General features: G+C 40.9%; 1 protein-coding gene across 1 annotated transcript in view; it reads right to left on the bottom strand.

The window, feature by feature from the left end:
- RAD23B (RAD23 homolog B, nucleotide excision repair protein) overlaps nt 1–18,612 on the bottom strand; it is a 41,385-nt gene extending 22,773 nt beyond the window's left edge. The window contains exons 1-4 of the mRNA XM_027726075.2: nt 18,490–18,612; nt 6,013–6,094; nt 3,325–3,404; nt 739–998 (exon numbers count right to left, since the gene is read on the bottom strand). Of these exons, the coding sequence (XP_027581876.1) occupies nt 739–998; nt 3,325–3,404; nt 6,013–6,094; nt 18,490–18,555 (488 nt within the window). The 5' untranslated portion in view covers nt 18,556–18,612. The remainder of the gene's footprint in view (nt 1–738; nt 999–3,324; nt 3,405–6,012; nt 6,095–18,489) is intronic.
- Between the last annotated feature and the right edge of the window lie 2,525 nt (nt 18,613–21,137).

Raw genomic sequence — 21,137 nt, 5'->3', positions numbered from 1 at the left:
CACTTCAAAGGCCACGAAATTCCAGTTAGCATTTTTATCCCATGCAATACTTAAGCAACTTAAAGTGAGCAAAAAAAGGCCACAGCATACAACACGAATGGAACCTGTAACCTAACTTCCATTTGATTTTCTTGAATGTAGTGAATTGTGGTTAAAAGTTATTCCAATTCCCCCAACTATCTGCAGATGGGCCAAAAATAAACTTGTAGCTTTAAGGCATTACATGATTAAAGAGCAATACCATATCCTACATTTTGGAAGAAAAAGCTCTTTCCAGAAATTAAGAAACTCATAGAGCAATAAGAAAGTTATGGTTCAAATCTAGCCAACATGTTTCAAAACAAAGAGGTTTATGAACAGGACAGGACACATTCCTCTTATGCCTTTAAGAGCTTCGTGAAAATTATATTCCCACACAGGTGAATATCCTCAGTCTGAAAAGAAACTTGTGTGATAGTAACTCTGAAATGCCTAATGGGAGCACAAGTCCTGTGTCATTTAGCTCTCCACTCCACGGGTTTATTCCCAAGACCACAATTCCCATGGGAGAAGGTGTAAGCAGGGAGGAGTGCTTCTTAGGATCGATCAGTAATGTTATACTTGAGTCAGAGACTGAAATTACAGTCAAGAAAGGAGAAAAATTACGTAGATTTGAGAGAATGACTAGACTAACACTGTAATGGAAACTTCAAATCAAAACTAGAAGCAGCAGCCTCACTTTTGGAGGCTCATTCATACCTGTCAGTTGATGATGGACTGACAGCAGCTGCAGCCTCAGGTGGTTTTTCTTCTGACTTCTCTTCTCGAGGGGCACTCACAGGTGCAGATTCACAGGCAGCCTCATCTGGTGCTGGTGGTGGAGAGACAGGAGCTGGCACAGGGGCTGGCACAGGGGCAGGAGCAGGGGCTGGTGCAGCAACTGGTGTAGGAGCTGCAGTTGTTGAGCCAACAGTGGAGGTGGCATTTGATTGCTGAGTGACTCCAGTTGCTGCTTTGGGCTACAGGAGGAAAACAGAGTTCAGACACAGCACAAAACTCCCAAACCCCTGCTCTCTGCAAGCAACACGCTGATTAGGTTCTGTTAAGACCATTTGTGTTTGATATTGCTGCCTCGACATCAAGCATAACATTAAAACATTGCAGGACATTAAATCTGTAATGCAATTTAAACAGAATTTCATTGGTAAGCATCTAGGAGCACCAATGAAGTACTTATTTAGACACCTAAGGATTCACACTCTGAGTATAAAGCGAAATACAAAGATAAGATCTAAATATTTATAGACCGCAATACTCTAAATGTGAAAACAATCTTGTGTTTTACAAAAGCACATTTTCAAGAAGAAACCAAGAGCACTGTCACAAGCATAAGGTTTTCTCACCACTCAGGTTTGGAAAAAAGTGATAAAGAGAGAAATCACATTTCATTATGAATGCTGTTTGATGGAAAATGAGATTAAAAAACCCCAAAACTTCACCTGCAATAAGTTTTAGTTATGCAATCTTTACATTCAAAGCACTACAATAAATAACATTTCACATACTTCAGAAATTTACTTCAGAAGTTCTGTAGTGAGCAGCAAGGATACAGCAGAATCACAGACTACCAAATCTACAGCAACAAATTTAGAGCAGCTAATACTTGTATGCAATTGTGATTCAATCTTCACATCTCTAATGGAAACATGAATTTTGCTTGGATGCAGTATTAATCCCATTATTCAGAAATTCAGCTCTTGACAATGTATGTAACTTCCAGATAAGATATGGAAATACATTTTCACTGTAGTTCCTTACCCGTAAATATCCCTAAGAGTTGACAAAACTGACCTCAGTCCCTGCCTTTCCAAGACAAAATAGCTGAACTTTAACAAAAGACAACTACTTATTCAAGGTGCAGCACTTTCAGACAATGCTTTCTTGAAGTAGGAAACTTTTATTTCCTCTTTTTGTCTGAAAGGAGAGGTGAGGTTGAGAATGAACAGCTTCCAACATGACAAGCACAACAAGTAACATTTTAATAAGCATTCACAGAAAAACATGGACAGTTGGAATGCAAGTGGCTTTATTTTCTGCTAGATTCTGATACCCTTAATACAAAAACGTTTTGAGCATCAGACATAGTTGGTTGTGCCTACATGACTCGTCATGTCTTATCCACAATAGAATCAGGAAAGGGAAACTGAGCTTAAAGACTTGTAAAAAGACTGTAAGGCTGAAGAAATGCCCAAAACATAGGTCCTTTAGATCAGAAAGTATTGCATTTAGCAGTTTCTCACAGAGGTCTGTGCTTAGAATCATGGAATTGTTTAGGTGAAAAAGACCTCTAAGATGGTTGAATCTAACTCTTAACGCAGCACTGCTGAGCCCACCACTAGACCATGTCCCCGAGTGCCACAGCCACACATTTTTTTGAACACATCCAGGAATGGCAATTGCACAACTTCCCTGGAGTCTTCTGCTATCAACAAAATGAAAACTGGACTCTGAAATCCATCTGCACCTATTTTCCCGTACTGATAAATGCCTCTGAGGCAAACCACAGCCTATAAAGCTGTTCATTCAAGAAGACAGCAACAACAATTACATTCAATAAGCCAATACCAGACAGAAGTAAAGGGCAGGCAAAACTCACATAAAGGTTTTTCTTTGTCAGAAGGAGAACCTCTAACTCCAAAATTAACTTCGTATCTCAAGACAGAGATGAAGCAAATTTTATTCAGATCACAAGGCTCTGGAATGCCTAAAAAAAAATCAATGGCTTGATTCCTGGAAGCAATCTGGCAACTGGTTCAGAGAAGAAATGCTTCAAATACATGTCACAGCCTTTCCCTATAAATTGCCACTGCAGTCTTTCAAAACTCACAGGTATGTTGATTGGCATATGTATCCTGCCTCTACTGGTTTATGCTGTTGAGCTTGACAAAAGAAACCACCATGAGTTATGAAAAGCAGCATGGCAAGACTGGAAGAGCTCCATTCAGTGGATTTAACAATAAACTACCTAGGTTCCCCTCTTCCTGTTAATAATGTAAGTGTAAAAATAACAGAGAGAAAGAATGAACAGTAAGACCAGCCATTAGGATATTTTTTCTTTGACATAAACATTCAGCACAGAACAGCAACAACAGTCAGCCTAGGCAAACTAGGGCTGTGAAGCAATATTTTTTATCTATTTGCAAAAACAGGTAAAGTTTTGTTGACCAAAACTTGCACATGATCCAATGTCACTGGTTTTAAGGATGAGCATAGACAATCACTTAGCACAAAGAAAAATAAAATGAAATTAATGAAGTTTCCTATTAAAAAATAATGATTACTCACTTTTGTCACCATAACCACCACAAAGTTCTTCTCATCTATTTTGTATTCTTTAAGAGCAGTCTCATCATTAAGGATTTTACCTGGCAAATTAAACAGACAGAAATTAAGAAGTTACTTAGCAGATCAACAGATAATCTTGGGATTTCCTCATAAAAACAATTCCAAAGACCCCATGAAAACATGTTTTATGCAGATTTATAAATATTAAATAATCCTACAAAAAGTGTTTTGGCTATTAACCTTTGGCAGTGGAGCTACAGTTTTCCTCCTGTGATGTCCACACTACTAATCAGCTTGAAGGCTGTTGCCCTAAGTGTTGAAGATGCTTCAGAACATTTAAAATAGAAGTGTTGAATCTTGTAAGATTTACTGGGCCCTTAACACAGATAAAAAGTAATGTAGAAGAAAGGCCATAGCATATAAAAAGCTTGATTGAATAACTTATGCCTGCTTATACACTCAAGTCACAGTAAGAAAACTCCTTTCTGCTTATCTTCTGTTTGGCCTTCAGATAAGAACATTACCCACCTGAAATAAACAAATTTGTGACCTTTCAACTTTAACAATTTGCTCTTAAAAGAAGGCTAAAACATTAGAAAAGCTGGAACGATTCCATAACTTGCTACCTTGCCAGAAGGATAAAAAAGCCATCAGACAAACCCAGAAACATTTGTTATCCTACCACTTTTGATGTTTCACAAGCAGAGGTGGTACTGTGACAAAGCAGATTTGCATCATGTCTACAACAACCCAGAAACACACTAAGCCATGTGCTTTTTTGCCTTTTTTTGTTAGGATAAGCTGGTTTAGAGGCAGTACCAGAAATCAGAAAAGTGTTTCTGCAAGATACATATAATCTACTTCTACTACAGAATTTTCATGAAATATTTTACAATTTAAATTGATTCATTTTTTGAAGATGTGCCACAGACCACTTCTCTACTTCAGGAGGAAAATACACATTTTCATAACCTTTCTCAATGATGGTGGAACACACCCTTTGGCTATAACTAGCAGGATAGTTATATCCTGATGATTGCAAGGAAATCAAGCAATACATACAAATTACGGTACCCGGAACACAAAAGAGGTGGTGGCACTGTCCTACTCCCTACTGGTTCCACCAGTCCTGCATAGTCAAAGATGCAAGGAAGTATTACATGTACTGCAGTTACAGCAACACCTGTAGCATCTGACTCACAACTAGACAGGTTTACTTACAGATTTCTGGTTTATAGGCATTTTGGGGAATGCTTCCATAAATGTATGTGTGCGTATCTATCTATCTATCTATCTGTGTCTGTGCATATAATATATTTATATATATATATATATATATATAAAATATATAGAGGCATCCTCAGGGTTTCTAGACTTTACCCTAATACAGAGGACAACACAACAGATCTGCCTCTCTAATCAGGTCCACTTGGGGTATCACTTTGCTTTACCAAACTGTGCAAGTTCTATAGCTCATTTTAACAAAAGGAAAAATGTCATCAATATACCCTTGTAACTCTTCTCCAGGGAAAAAAAAATTACAATCAATCTTTGGGTAGGCTTCTATTCTACATCTTACTTCCTGTATGTCCTACTTGTGAGGATTATATAATACTGCAAATACATTCTGGCTTTAGAAAACATTCATGTCATACAATCTTATGCAGCCCTTGATTTTTGCAATTATAGAAACAAAATATTAAGAGTGTTATACATATCTCATAAAGCCTTCTGCCTTGTTCACTGCCATGTATAATCATTTCTTGATTATACATGCAACTTCTACCTTCATGTTCTTGGTATGCATTCCCTTCACTGAAGTATAAGGGACATAAAACTTGTTCAGAAACATAGTCCTGAGGAGCTATACAAATAAAGAGAGACAACTTCTCTGCCATTACCCTCTCTCTACTGAAATTAGTGATTTACTAGAAGTGGAAAAACAACACTAGTTACAAAGTAGTACATTAGGGAGGTGAAAAGAACAGCAAAGCTTCATTCAAGCTTGGTTTTAGAAGAAAAAAAACACTAGAGGGAGTACTGGAATAGAACTTAAGTTCTGATATGAAGTGAGGAATAAAAATGGATTTCTGTATAACTGGCAGAATGAATAAACCAGGTCAATTAAAGCTCAAATAAAGTTAATTTCATGGTTGTTTTTTTTTTTTGACATCCTGATTTTTCCTAGTAAATAATACTCATTTCTATAGTGACTGAGCTTAAGAGTACTGGAAGTACCTTTGTACAGCAATGATTTCGTGGTGAGTTTCTTCTGTTAACCCAAAAGAAATAATCTGATTTTTAATTCTCTGAGGTATATACAGAAATGCTTCAGCTATACACATAATAAATTGAACAAAACGAAAGAATTAACCCAGAACAGGTGATTTGATCTGCTTAAATCCCGATTTCCTGTAACAAAAGTTATTTCTTCTTCACCAAGCTTACCCCCAAGACATCATGCTATACGAACAAAGATAACAGACGCACATGTAATAAAATCTGAAAAATTCTAATTCAAAATTAAGAGTGCCCTTTGACAATGAGTTTGCTTTTGTGTTTGTGGGGTTTTTTAACCTGTCTACATTTCAATTCTTATAACCTTTAGCAGACTTAATTCACATCAAAGTCAAAGAACAACATAAAATAAGGCAGATCCATGTAAGTTATTTTCAGAATATCCATTACCTGCATAAATTAGTTTTTGGCCAGCTATTGGAAAGGCATCTTTTCCTCTTTCTGATTCAATCTTCTCTTTCAGTGCCTTTACCTAAAGCACAAAAACAGTCTTAACGAAAAAGAAAAAGTTCACAATACAAACCTAATTCAGTATACTTTAAGATTTAAATACTAAAGAGTAGTTTCAGTCATATCTTAAGTATCAGCCTTCCAAGGATGTCACTGTAACCACTTGTAGAGCAGTATGTTCCCTTGTCAAATAATCTTCTGCGCTTAATTAAATTAGATAAATAATTTCTCCATGAGAAGTTTCTAGTACAAGTGTACAACAAAATGAAAAAATAAATTGAAAAATTTGGGGGATAAAAATATTTTCATCTGCTGACCCATTTGCCCTGTTCTTTCTCTGCATTCAGGCTATACACACCTGAAGGTTTTCATCATCTTAATATTCTCTTCCAGGAATGCTCTTCTTTTTGGTAAAATCACCATGACATTCAACCTTGAAGTCTCAATATGCAAAGACTTGTGCAAATTGCTCAGCCGCTCATCTTAAATAAGTAGTTTCCAGTAGTTTCCAGCTCTTCCCCCTCCACTGTAATTTCTGGAACTTTTGCACAGCAATTTCAAGCCTACACATTTACTTGCTTACAGGGGCCACTGATGTATCAACCACACTTTCACAGCATCACACTCAGAGCTCAAATGACACTGTTGTCACATGTCAGAACACTCTTATTCTCCTGGAAGACTCCACAGTGCTGTCCTGAGGAGATAAACAATGTTCCTACAGAAGCATTCCTGCACTAACACATCTGAAGTCATGTTTTCAGACAAACTGCCTGTATGTACAGTCATTCTTCTTGCTTTCTTATGGACTTTCCAATACACATAAAACAAAGACAGCCAATCTGTTATGAACTTATTGCTACAAGCTAACACCATCTTCTAAAGGGTTTTTTTTCTGTGAATATTCAAAAAACCTTATTCATAAAACTCTGCAAAGATATAGACCACAACATATTGCTTCCCTCTGTGCGACTACACCAAAATCGGAAGCCAACTCTTCTTCCTCAGCAGTTGAAGGAAGGATGCTTTTGGTATTTGTATCATACATGACGTCCCAGCACTTGCCAAGTGCTTAGGAATCAGTCTCCAACCAGGCAGTTGCTTTCCCATAGGAAAACTAAAAACAGCTCACTGCCATCCCTAAGTCCTGAGGACAGTCAAACCATAACTTGTTTTAATAATGATTTGCTGAAAGCATCATCATTCTCATGCACTTACGTTACAGAAGTCTGTCCTATCCCTGGATTTAAGTTTATTTTTAAAGTGTATTTCCTTGAAAACTAAAAATATAATTTGTTAATTCCTCTTCAATTACTAAGGATGGAAGTCACTTACCTTATGACTGAACAGTTTCCTTAGGCCATGGATAAGCCATCAAGGAGTTTTTCCTGAGCTTTCAACTATTACATACTTCAGGCAATTCCAGTTAAATGTCCTGCATGCCCTAGGGCAAATTAATCCCCTAAATCATGTTAAAAGCCAGTTATGTTTTCAAATGCCTAGTTTTTAACACTCTGCTTACCTATTCTTATATTTATGCACTTGTATCAATCACTCAAAGATAACGTCTCAAAGCTACTTCTTTTATACCCCATTACCATATTCGTCATAGATCTGTAACAAATATAATGTGACAAACAGGTATAATCTATTTTCAGGAAGAAAATTAAGGCTTGTTTCATGTCCACTGCATCAATCAAGCTATTGGTTTCAAATTTCTACTTTGAGTTCTATTCCACACTATAGCCTTTTACCTATGGGGAACAAAACCAAGATCTGTACTCTCAAACAATGTCTGAACAGCTAACTGTGATAGTCTAGGTCAGGACACGCTAAATACACATGTTAATTACTATACAATAACTGGATCCACAAAAAGGAGTTCAGATATTTACTGTAGTAAAATATTGATAGTAATTTTCCAACAATTCCATTTGCCTTTGCTGTCCACCTCATGTGCAGTGTTTCCCCTTACTATGATGTGGTTGACGTACTCCAAGTGACCTGAGGCACTGTTCTCTTCCAAAACCTTCTGTGTAAGTCTGTGACAAACGACGGGGCTACGCTTTCACCCCTTTTGGCAGGTGGCACGACTCTCCAGACATAGGCAAACTTCCATTTACACTATGGAGCCAAGGGAATTGAGAAAATAAATGTGTTCATTATGACAGTGGCTGAACAAGAAGCAGTATTCACAGAACCACAGGATAGTTTGGGTTGGAAGGGACCTGTAAAGATCCCCCAGTCCAACCCCCATGCAGCGAGCAGGGATATCTTCAAGTAGATCAGGCTGATCCAAGCCCCATCCAACCTGGCCTTGAATACTTCCAGGGATGGGGCGTCCACAGCTACTCCAGTGTTTCACCACCCTCACTGTACAAAATTTCTTCCTCACATCTAGTCTAAATCTACCCTCTTTTAGTTTAAAACTATTATCCCCTGCCCCATCATAACAAGCCTCCTCCAAAGTCTGTTTCCATCTTTCTTATATCACAGAACACAGAATATTCTGAGTTGGAAGGGACCCAGAGGGATCATGGAGTCCAATTCTTAAGTCAATGGCCCATAAGTCCCCTTTAGGTACTGGAAGGTGTTCCGAGATCTTCACAAAGTCTTTTTTTCTCCAGGTTGAACAACACCAGCTCTCTCAGCCTGCCTCCATAGGACAGGTGCTCCAGCACTCTGACCTTTGTGGCCTCCTCTGGACCAGCTCTAACATATCCTCCATGTGCTGAGGACCATCAAGAGCATGAACCCGCAGCTTCCACAGAATTACACCTGGGAAAACTAACTCGGCATCCACAAGCAGACTCAGACTCATGGACAACCTGTGTGTCTGACACAGTAGTCTGAACCACCTTCATTAAGATTTAAATAGATGCTCTATTTTAAATGGGAAATTAAAAAAAAAAAAAAGAATTAAAGCCCTCTCAGTGCTCTTCAGAAAGACCGCTGCATCTTCCAGCTGCTGGTACAGTGAGCTGTTGAAAAAAACCACATCCTAAACTTTGTCACTAGCAAATTGGGTTGCTGAGAATCTAGACCTCAGCATAGCCATTGGTTCACAGTTAGGTGAAAATTAATTTTGGGAAAGCACACTCAGCACACTGATCTGTCAAACTGAGAAAGCAGGCTTAAAATATACAGTCAACTTCTGAATCCACAGTTATGATGTATTTTTTTCATAAATACAGATCCATAAAAAAATCCTTCAGGCTACCTAGCCTTATTCAACCTGATCAGAGTTCAAAATGTATTTCAGTCCTCAGTGAATCCCATTTTTCTTCTGCCCCAATAAATTTCACAGCATCTCAAAGGGAGCCTGTACTTTATGGTAGTACCTTTAAGAATGAGCATCAATTCATCTACAAACACTTACTCTAAAGACTCAGAAACATCACACTTACAAGACAAGGTGATCTTCCTCTGTCCTCTATGAATTTAGATGCAAAACTCTCCCTGCTATTGAGAGACTGAACTCCATGTCCTCAAGAATATATGCCATGTAATTAAAAGTTAGAGCTGATCAGCTCCTACCTGAAAAACTGGGGTCCTCTGAAGAAATAACAGTTCCTAACTGCATCCCAGCTAGGCATCCTAAAAATGTGTTTCACAAAATCACCAGTGCTAAGTTGCCCAGTTGTTCCCTGCAGTTAATTTTCTCCAGATAACCTTGGGTTCCATCTAGACAAGCAGTTCCCTTTGAGCAAACACCCTCCCTTCCCTCTCACACCAGTTTTCATTTCTCCTACCTCATACATATGCTTACACAAAAGAGGTAAAAATAATCAGTTTATTCAAAGACACATTTCAAAAATCCTAATGAAAAAGTGAACAGTATACTTTCATCAATTTTAATTTATATTTTACACAGACTGTACTACACAGGCAAGATAAACTGCTGTATTCCTCAAGATCTGCAGAGAAACTGAATACAAAACTGAAAAGGATCTCTTCTGACATCAAGCCACAAACCAACCTTCCACACCAGGAATTGGATCCACCTGAAGACCAATAAGGTTGTTTGCTACTTCTATCACAAGGCTGCTACAAAGTTTATTCTGATGTTGGAAGCCCTTTCCTAATTTCCAGCCCAAATCAATTCATATACTATTAATACTCATTTGTTCTCGGGCTGATGTTACAATTCAAGACGGTATAGCCTTCCCACCTCCCATGGTGCTTATCGGTGTAAAACATTTATGCAACACTACCAAAATTTGTGAGCTAAGCTAGGCAAGAGCCCTTTAGCATCCTTGCATGTGAAGAGTCCCAGTTTTCCACAGGCTCCAGGCATCCCTTTTTTTTTCCATCTGATCTGGTGGAAATTCATTCCCCTTGGGAACAGGCGGCTAGCACACACATAGCAGAGAAGTATCACTACAGGATCTGTGATCTTCAGGGCTTAACCTTTTAGTAAACCTGACTCAATTAGTCTATGCTGCTCATTTGAAAGCCATTTCCAAAAGTCTGACCCTCAATCAGGAAGCCAGGTACTAAAATCAAACTTTGTTTCTTTCAGTTCCATCACGCTTCTATTGATTTGTACTCAAATTCTTCATGGCTAGGTTTCACAAACGAAGATTTGGGAAGGGCTCTACCCACGTTTGTTGCAAGCACATTGACTCAAATTCTTCTTACCAAGTGAATAAAAGGACTATGAAGAGATGGATTACAAGACGAACTCTGGAGGACTTCCACTACCAACTGAACTGTTTCTCTTAACAAAGAAACAGTTTTTTTTAATCTACCTTATAATTCTCTGCCATTCTTCATCTTTTTCTGTAATAGACTAACAGGTTTCTCCCAGACTGTGGGGAAAGACATGGTTAGACACGGACAAAATGCTTTCAGTCCAAAAGGCTTTGCTCTCCCCCTTCTCCCTGAGGGAGGATACAATAGTCTGAATGCTTCTGTTTAGAATTTAGGCTTAATATTCCTGAGTCTTCCCCCCCACTGCCCTTGCAAACATATTTACCATACATTATACTATCATATAGACACTGCTCTAAGTCAGGTGAGGACAATGAAGTCGTGTCAGACAATAAACCAGCTAATGAAGCAACAAACTGACCAGTGCAACAGGTTTTATTACCCTTAATCGAACTACATGATCAGCAACTAATTAACAACAAATGTTGTGCCTACTACTGAAATCTCCAGAGGAAAAGAAACTACTCAGCTCACAAGTCAACGCTTTGCAGTACTTTTACTGGTAAGAACACATTTGGTTCCAGCTACTTCCTTTTACAAATTATAAAAGCAGATTTTTCTGACACAAACCTACATTTACTGTTCCCTGGTATTGCCTTTCTAAACAGAACACTCATATTTAGTCAGGAGACCATACTGGTGGTTGCATGAACAGATTATTGCCCTACTTCACGCTCCAAAGCTACAATAGATAGTTGGGAAGAGTCTTGTGAAGCCAGTCAGATTTATGAGCTTATTAAGTGCCTGAAAAAAAACCTCAATTGTATTCAACTAAACAAGGCATTTAAAGTTATTCTAACATTTAAAACCAGCCTCACAGACAGCATAAGGCATTCATAAACTTCCATATTTACTAGTTGTATTTACTGTGCTGGACAAAGCAGCAGCATTGTCTGGAAGAAAAATAGTCTGGAACTGGTAAGGTAAAAATCCAAATTTAGCTCTGACATTTTACTTTCTGGGCAATTACCTCTGTCTGTCTAATCTCAAAAAATCAAGCTCATCTAAATCCAGGTGAAATTCATAAATCTAGCAGTTGCTGTTATACACTGCACAGCGATCAACAGCATTAATTTCTGATCTCAGAATTGGCCTCTACACACTTCCATCCTGCATTTCCAAACTGATCTAAGCCCTGCCTAAAAGAGGAGACGCAAGCAGCCAGTTCTCTGATGCAAGATGGTGACTAAAAGAGCTGTGCACATGCAGCTTTGTACTAACACAGGAACACAATGATTTCAACATAAAGCAGAGCTTTCAGCTATCTGAAGCTCCAAGAAAAGCAGAAAGATGTGGCTATAGACAGCTCTGCCTAGGAACCCACAAAGGCTTGTTTTAAGGAGAAATCTGACATTCTCTAAGTAAGGGAGTCTTGCCTGGTCACACTGATTGGCATGAACAATCCTCCTGTACCTTTAGGCAGCCAATTTCTACAACACAAACTGATTTACGAATGTAAAAGCAACACAGTGGTTTGATTATGAAGGTAACTGACAAGACATTTCAAGTAACTATGAAAAGACACTTCTTAAAAAAGCCTTTTCCATTATTGCATACTGGCAAACCAGTTGGAGAGGTGCCTCTGACACAAAAACATGAGGAATGTCTGTAGTCAGCCTACAGACAACACTCTGGCTGGGTGTGCTCGTGGCAGTGGCAAGTCCTTTCCTCTCCTTTCCTGTTCTTTTGGCACTCCATGCAGGGCAGCATGCAAAGAACAGCAATCTGGGTCCCTTATAGGGACTAGGTAAGACATGCTGCACATCCCCATGTCCTGTAAACTGAAGAGTGATTTGTTTCAGTGAATACACTCCATCCAAGGGAGCTGTGACTAAAGACACAAACCTCTGTGGGAGAAGACATTGTCAGCCACATCCTTCAGCTCTCTAAGTTTACACCACCTTATTTTATACCTGTAGATACTCATTCAGGAAAGTATTTTCCTGTGTTTTAGGAATTCAACAAAAATATTTTCAAAGGGTTTGTTGGTAAACATGCCCCTGTATGTACAAGGGCAGCAATGAGGCTAGCCAGTAGCAGAATCATCTGCTCCTATAATTCTTTTTAATCAACAGTACTCTCCATATTCCAAGTTTCAAAGGGAACACCTTCCAGCCTGTTGCTATCCATATGAAGGACACATATCCTTGCTTTCCAATCATACCTGCAAAATAGATTTTAAATATAAGACACAAGTATGTACAGAACTATCCTTAAGTGTGTACAACCTGTATATTTAAATTCTCAGTCTTTTGGCCACGTTGGGAATGGTGTTCCAAGAAAGTTTGGATTGCTGAGCACATAATACTGAAAAATTATTGTAAGTACAAAGCTAAGTTTTCATTCCTGACAGCTAAACTGGATAAGAACATTATAAATGAAACAGCTGTAAAATTATGGTCAGAGCCAATGCAATGAAAAATAGGTAACATGTAAAAACATACTCTAATATGTATAAAATAATTTAGTTGTATTAAGTAATTTATCCTATCTTATCCTTTCCTTTACTAAATTTTAAAGAAATAAGTGTCATCCTGCCCAAAGTTCTTTGGAAATTATATTAGAATGCTCAATAGAATCCAAGGAAAATATTCCTGAACATGTGAAAGCCTAGTCTTCCTCAGCTAAGAATGAGAACAACTTCCCTTGCTTGAAAATTCTAACTCTAGCCAGGAAGCAGGAAAAGGAATATCTACCAAAGCAAAGCAGTAGCAAAAAATAACTCCAGAGAGTTTATTAAATAAACATGAATTATCAGAGAACACAACTCTCATAAATGCTACAGTCTGCAAAGTATGAAAATAATAGGAGAAAAGGAAATGCTCTGTGATACTCTTACTCTGGTAATCTCTGAAGTTACGATTTTGCAGAGTCATGTACGGAGCCTCAAGCAGCAAGTACAAACCCTCGAAATTCACACCTCCTCTGACTGTGCAAGTACACTCACCAATAAAATCCTGAAGAGATGCAAGAGCAATATAACAATCCTCTAGAAGAGCAAAAAAATATTCACTCTAAAATCAAAGAATACTTAGAGAAAAATACCAGGACTTGAAACAGAAAGGCATCTTTAACCCAAAAGGGTATTTCTGGATTTTGAACAGGAACCATGAGAGCACTTTTCCTCTAACCACTAAAAATGATAAACTCTCAGGGAAATACACATACAATTCTCTTATCCACAACTGTTGCTGGACTAACCTGCCTTGAGACATGTAGGAAGGAAATAGAAGGAGTAGGTTCATACTTCTTCATACGTTACAAGCCTTAAAGTCAACTCTGATTATGTCACCCAGCAACAGTCTCTGATTCTTGCAGAACTGCTTTGTAAATTTAATTTTTCTGACAAATACAATAAACGACATATTCAGCGAAACTGAAATGACCAAAATTAAATCTATTATGTCTATATCTTCTTCTATTATATAAAAGAAAAATGAGATAAATAAATGTACTACTACTTCTACTACTTACAGTTTGTTCACTTACATACTGAATAGTGTTAAACCTTGTTATTCTGCTGGACCAGGAGGGATTTTTTCAACAGAAGCCTATAGTTATGATTGATATATTTTACAAGAACCCATTATTTGTATCCATGCATCTTTCCTAGTCCTAACAGAACAAGAACTGATGCAAAGTATGCCTTAAAATTACACAGACTTTTAATACTTATCTCCTTTTTTTACTATATGCTTTAGTATAGCTCTCAATATAAAGCATAGATACAAACAGATGTAACTTAACAAAGTTGTGTGGGTTCATGAACAGCATTCTCCTTTGTCCTACCCCTTCAGACTATAGTTTGCACTAATTCATAAATTTATGACTGCACTCTCTAAAGAGAACTAAAGCACTTGTCCTTTTACCATAGACACCCCCCATACACTTATTAAGTACCTTCCTCCCTCATATGTACCACCTCATTGCTGTTACAAAGCCAAAATGTTTTTTATACTCCCGACAAACCAGAAAATAGAGATTCTTTGTTATTGCATTGCCTTTTGAAAAATGAAAGTAGTATATCTTTTTCCTTGCAGTATACCTATTTTATCCGGGAAAAAATGAAGTATTTGCCAAACCTCACTTCTTCCTTATTACATACCCTTTGGATCACGCTCCATTTTTGCTGGAACACACTCCCCACACATTTAAGAGAACTTCAGGTAGTGTCCAGCCTAAATTTCTAAACTTAAAGACCAGGAGCTTCTAGCACTGAAGATCCAAAAATCCCCATAAACAGGTTTAACAATAGAGCATAAACATATTATGGATGCACCAGAACACAGAGAAGCTCAAATTCCCACAGCTCAGTGTTCTGCTGACATAATATTAAACAAGCTGGCTTCCCCTGGGTGTTCAAACACTGTGGTGGAACAGTGAAATGTGAAAACCTATATTATGTGACACAGAGACTTGGCCAAAAGACTCCTGACATCCCGAATGTTCCTTGCACCCCTCTGCATTTTGACAAACAGGTTTTTAGGTTAATAGCGCAGGGGAGCTGAAAATCAAACAGGACAGACTTACTTTTGCCTGGCATTTCATTTCCAAAGGAAGTTAATTGTGTTTGTTGAGATTTTTTTAAAGCCTGCTTCATGTCTACATAGTGATAACTACAACAGAGTTGCTACATTTAGAAGCCTACAAGGCCATCACTGTCACCTCAGACAAGGGACGTGGATACACAGGCCTGCATCTGTGTCAGATAGGGCTTATTACCTGCTGCTAACATAATGCTCAATGTATTACAGACATCCAACAAACAGAAGCAGCAGCTTGTGCAGATAGATACACACTTTCATTTTTCCTGGTTGAGCCTGAATGCCCAGGACCCTGAATGGAACACCAGAATGATCACCATGGGTAGATCCACCATTCTACAGAGCCCAAGTGCAACACTGGCACCCCCAAAACTCAACAAAAACAGCCATGCCTGCAAAAATCTCTCCATTTGATGACAAGCCTTCACCAGGAACAGGGCCTGAGGCTAAACCTTTTCAACTTCTTTAGCCAGTCCTAATATTTGACAGTCTTCACCCAGCACTTTGGCAAGCAGGACGGCTTCAAGTCTAGTTTTTGTTCAGTCAAACTACTCAGCTGGCCAATACTTTAAAACACAACTAAACCAAAATTTAAGTCACATAATGGAAGGCAAGTTTAAAATTCAACTGTCTGATTTAACAGGGGAAAAAGATCAGTTTCTTGTGAAAAAGTCACAACAAGGCTAACTAATTATTAGAAAATGTGTTGTTTCAAATTCTCACTGGAAGATTTGTTTAAATATTCCTTACTGTTAATGACAACTCTTAGTTACAAGCATAAACTCTTGTTAGAATGCTACCTTGCACGGTAACATCAAGTCTCTTCAGATTGATGTGGTATCGAGAATAAGGGGAGAAATCGCTAGACCAGAATCCAACTTTGGAGCAACAGGTTTCCTCTGTCTATTACAACTACATGATTTTGGCCTTGTCACAGTAAAGGGCACAGCTCCAAGTAAACAAGCCTACCTCTGTGTGAGAAATACACACATGGTCCAGTGACTAAAAGTAATGTCTCCTAAACTCCACGAAACACATTTGTTTCAAGATGTTAGAAAATTAATCTAAGAAGCCAGAGTCATGTACGGAGCCTCAAGCAGCAAATACAAACCCTCCAAATTCAGCACTTAGCAAAACTAGCACTTAGCTAAAATTGGTATTTTCCAAAAATGAGCTGAGAACTTCCAAGCACATACTTTTGAAACACTTACTTAACACATTTCAAAGCATTTTCCAATTTTAAGATTCAGTTTCTAGATGAAGGCTCAAAAGTTTTCTTTTCTTTACTAAGTTCTATGCTTTGTAACAAAACACTTTCAACAATAATTTCTTCATAATTTTCTAAAAAAGTATGCCAAGGAAACTTTATATATTTTTTTACCCATACAGGTCAAGTCTTCGTCCTGCCCTCTGTAAAACAAAGTTCTCCTCAAATCCTACCCATATTTCCCTCTATCTTACCATCCATTCCTGGCCAAAACCTGAAGTATTATGCTCATGAGAAGCATTCTTATTCTGAGCTCCCATAACATCTACATTTGTAAACAGAGGGTGCAGTCTCATTTCCCACAATCCAACCTGTAGCCATTGCATTCTACTGCCTCATAAACTGGTGAGGGCTTTGACTGGCAACATTCCTCTCCCTGAATTCACCTCCCGGGACCTCACTGAATACAGGGAGCAGGAGAAAAGATGAAGAGTCCTTACTCCGTAACAGGAAGGACAGATGTTTTAAATATTTGAAGGTTTCTAATACATGCTTCTCCAAGACATTTGCCACATCCCTCGGCCACACTGCTTGCACAAATGAGCTCTTAGTCCAACTTTAACAATCATCCTTTATTTTCTTCTGAAGATGGGAAGGGAAGAGGGTAAACAGACTTTATAAAAGCAGATACAATGTTCCATAGTTTCCAAAGCTTCGCTGCCCACCTGTCACATGAAAGGCTGCTGCAGGCAAGCCTTCACCTGCCAGCCTCCTCAAATTTTTCAAACCAAGGCCACAACTGTGCCTGGGCTTGGCTCTTAGAGCAAACATCCCTGCTGATGACAAGGCAACTTCCAACCCTGCCAACTCACTTATAGGCCCTTCCTCTTATCATGGAACGCTGCATTTCCCTGAGGATTTTTCAGTAGACTCCTGTGGGCCGGTAGAAAACATTCACCTGAGCGCACAACACGTCTCCTCCCCGCTCGCAGCATCGTGAGAGACACACAGTCACTGTAAACACACCAAGGAGAGATTCACGCTGCTGTGAATCCCACCACACAGCCCAATACCTCTGCAGGACGCTCCACCGAGGTCAGCAGTCTCCCCGTGCACTCCCTCACCTCCTAATTAACCTGCAGGTTAATTAATCACTGCAGCTCACCCTGCGAGACAAAACAACAAACCCTTCCCGCTCTCACCCACCTGCACCAAGCACAGCGTACACACCTGCGATGCACCTGGGAGCAAACACGAGCTGCTCTCCTGCACACACATTCCTGTCCCACAAGAAAAGCCGCACAGCTTTCCCAGCACCTCCTTTCCTGGTGGGAATCCATGGGAAGGACCACCACGTTTGCCTTCTGCTGCACCGCCCTCCCCCACCCGAGTACTCCCAGTATAAACCATCTGTGCCCATAACCCGCTAATCCATGGGTGTAGGCACCTCGATTCCTGAAAGGAAAAACTTTCGCTATTTGTAGTGCTCCCCTCCTCCCCAGCTCTACGTGAGTTTATTTATTTCTTCTCCCACCTCCCGGGCTATTCCCCCTTTCCCACTTCCCGGGCTATCTCACCTCCCACCTCCGGGGCGTTCTCCCTCACAACAAGGGATAAAGTCCTTCCGCCAGGGGCTTTGGCCGCGGTAGCCCCTTTCCTTGAGCGATGGGAAGTCACCCTCACCCAGCCGCATTCCGAGGTAAAGGGGATTCCGCATCACCCCCTGCTGCGCTCACACCTCCCTCCCTCCCTCCCCCCCCCCACCTCCTCGAACCCCCAGAAATCCTCCACTGCACCACCCCTACGGTCCCATCCTCTCACTGATGCCCCAGCATCCCCACCGGAGGGCTCCATCCCCCTCTTTTCCCCCGGGGGGCGAAGCAACGGATCCCCGCATCCCTCCCCACCGCCGCGTCCCGGGGCGGGGTGGAGGGAGCCCAGGAATATCCGCACCGTCTCCTCGGGGTCGATGTCGATGCGGAAGGTTTGCTGCTGGAGGGTCTTGAGCGTGATCTGCATGGCGGCGGGTGATCTCCGCGCTTCGGGCCCCGCGTCCCTTCCCCTGGAAGAGGCCGGGAAGGGGAGGAGAAAAAGAGGAGGAGGAGAAGGAGGCGGTGCCGGCGGGAGGGCGAGACGCGCACGCGCCCGTGGGGGTGCCCGCAATGGCGCAGGCGGCGGTGGTGTGTGAGAGCGGGATGCGCCGGGGGCGGTGCACAAATATACACGCACAGACACACGGGAATGGAAACATGGAGAGTTACGGACCTGGAGAGCTCTGAGGGAATCGAGTCCAAACGATGACCAGTGACCGAACGCCGCCATGTCACCCAGACCTTGGCGCTGAGGGCCGCGTTCAGTGTTTCCCTAAATACCTCCAGGGACGGTGACTCCACCACCTCCCTGGGCAGCCCCTTCCAGTGTCTAATAACCTGTTCCGTGAAGAAATTCCTCGTAATGTCCAACCTAAGCCTCCCCTGGTGCAGTTTGAGGCCGTTTTCTGTCATCCTGTCCCTTGTTCCCTGGGAGCAGAGCCCGACCGCCCCGACTCCACCCTCCCGTCAGGGAATTGCAGGGAGAGAGAAGGTCACCCCTGGGCTTCCTTTTCTCCAGGCTGAGCCTCCGCCGCTCTCCTCCAGCTCCCTCAGCCGCTCCGGGTGCTCCAGACCCTTCCCCAGTCCCATTCCTTTCTCTGGACTTGCTCCAGCACCAAAATGTCCTTCTTAAAATGAGGGGCCCAGACATACAGTGCTGATAAATTGATTATCACTTGTTACATAAGTGTATTAATACACATTCATGTTTATAGCACCTCAGCTCTGGCAGTGCTGGTTTCATAGAATCATAGAATGTTAAGAGGTTGGAAGGGACCTTAAAGATCATCTATTCCCAACCTTCCCCTGCCATGGGCAGGGACACTTTCCACTAGACCAGGTTGCTCAAGGTCTTATCCAACCTGGCACTGAACACTGCCAGGGTTGAGGCATCCACAGCATCCCTGAGCAACCTGTTCCAATGTTTCACTACCCTCACAGTGAAGAATTTATTCCTTATATCTAACTTTCAATTTGTACCCATTACTCGCCATCCTATCACTACAGTTCTGGACAAAAAGTTCCTCTCTGCTTTCCTTGTGGCTCTTTCAGGTACTGGGAGGCTGCTATGAGGTCTCCATGGAACCTTCTCTTCTCTAGGCTGAACAGCTCCAACTTTCTCAGCCTGTCTTCACAGCGAAGGTGGTTCAGTCCTCTTATCAACTCTGTGGCCCTTCTCTGGACTTGCTCCAACAGTTCCATGTCCTTCCTGTGTTCGGGACAGCAGAACTGGATGCAGCATTCAAGGTGAAGTCTCACAAGAGCAGAGTAGATGGGGAGAATCACCTACCTTGACATGCTGGCCACACTCTTTTGGATGCAGCCCAGGATTCATTTGGCTTTCTGGGCTGCGAGCACACACTGCCCACTTGTGATGAGCTTAGTAGTTTAGTCTTTCAGTAGTTAGTGTGTACTTTTGATGGGTTATTAAACTCTATTTGCCCTGGTGCTCCTTAGGCAGTAGGGGGAGAGCACTGCTACAAATAAACTTTAAAGTTGAGGAGGCTATGCTGGTAAAAAAGACCCCTGCCCCCACTCCTTATAGCCTCTCTCATCAGCAAGGTGGTATCTCCCTCCTTGTAGCTTCTTCCATTGGCAGGTGTGGGATCTTCCCCCTTACAACCTCTTCCAAGGGCAGGTGTGGGATCTTTTTATAACCTGTTCCATCAGCAGGTTTGGGATCAAAGCATTTTCTTTGTAAACAAGGCTGTCTTTCTGCAAAAGGGGATACTGATGTCAAGCTAGCCTAATACTGTAATGTAATTAAATTCCAAATTTCCTAGTATTGTGTAATGGCTGGAGAAGCTCTGCTCTGCCACATTGTCAGCCTAATGTTTGTAATAAAAAACATATTCTAACATAGTAAGCTTGGCTTGCTAACCATTTCCTCCCAGCAGCGTGGCAGAGCAGGGGCCAGCAGGCAAAGGGAAAGTGGGAGACCCCTCTCCCTGCAGGACTGTGGGAATGGGTACATGTTACACGTAGACACAGAGATGGAGGTGCTGCTGCTGTCAGCGTCCGCCTCGGGCTCTGACACAGCTGCCAGACAGCCAGAGCCTCTTATGGCTTTCACAACCAAAAAGAAACTGCTGACTGTTGCTAGTAGGAATCCAGCATTCTTGGCATTGCAGAATAACTTGCTTGCATTGCATGGTGAGCCATTAAAAAAAAAAAGAGAGAGAGAGAGATGAAATACTGCTGGCTGTCTTTTGCATGAATAGTTACAACTTAAAATATGCTGTTTGTTCACTTTCACTGTTGCCAGGTATCAGATCTAATTCTGTTCGTGGCAGATAAAAGGCATGTTTTCAAACTTTTCATTCAGAAGTTCAGATATGTAAGAGCTGATCTTCACATGCAAATAAAAGTACCTCCTGCTGAGTGTCAGTTTCACTACCCTTTTCAGCTCAGAATATGTTAAATGTAAACTATGCATTCTGCTTTTTGTGGTTGCTGTGTAGAGTGTGAAGCAGTTTTGCCCGTGGTGCGGTGAGGGTTCATTTACTCCAT

The sequence above is a fragment of the Pipra filicauda genome, unplaced genomic scaffold, assembly GCF_003945595.2.
Source record: "Pipra filicauda isolate LSUMZ 115617 unplaced genomic scaffold, ASM394559v2 scaffold458_size729537_pilon, whole genome shotgun sequence".
NCBI classification, from domain to species: Eukaryota; Metazoa; Chordata; class Aves; order Passeriformes; family Pipridae; genus Pipra; species Pipra filicauda.
Note: the sequence above shows the minus strand (reverse complement) of the source record. Positions and strands in the feature narration are given on the sequence as shown.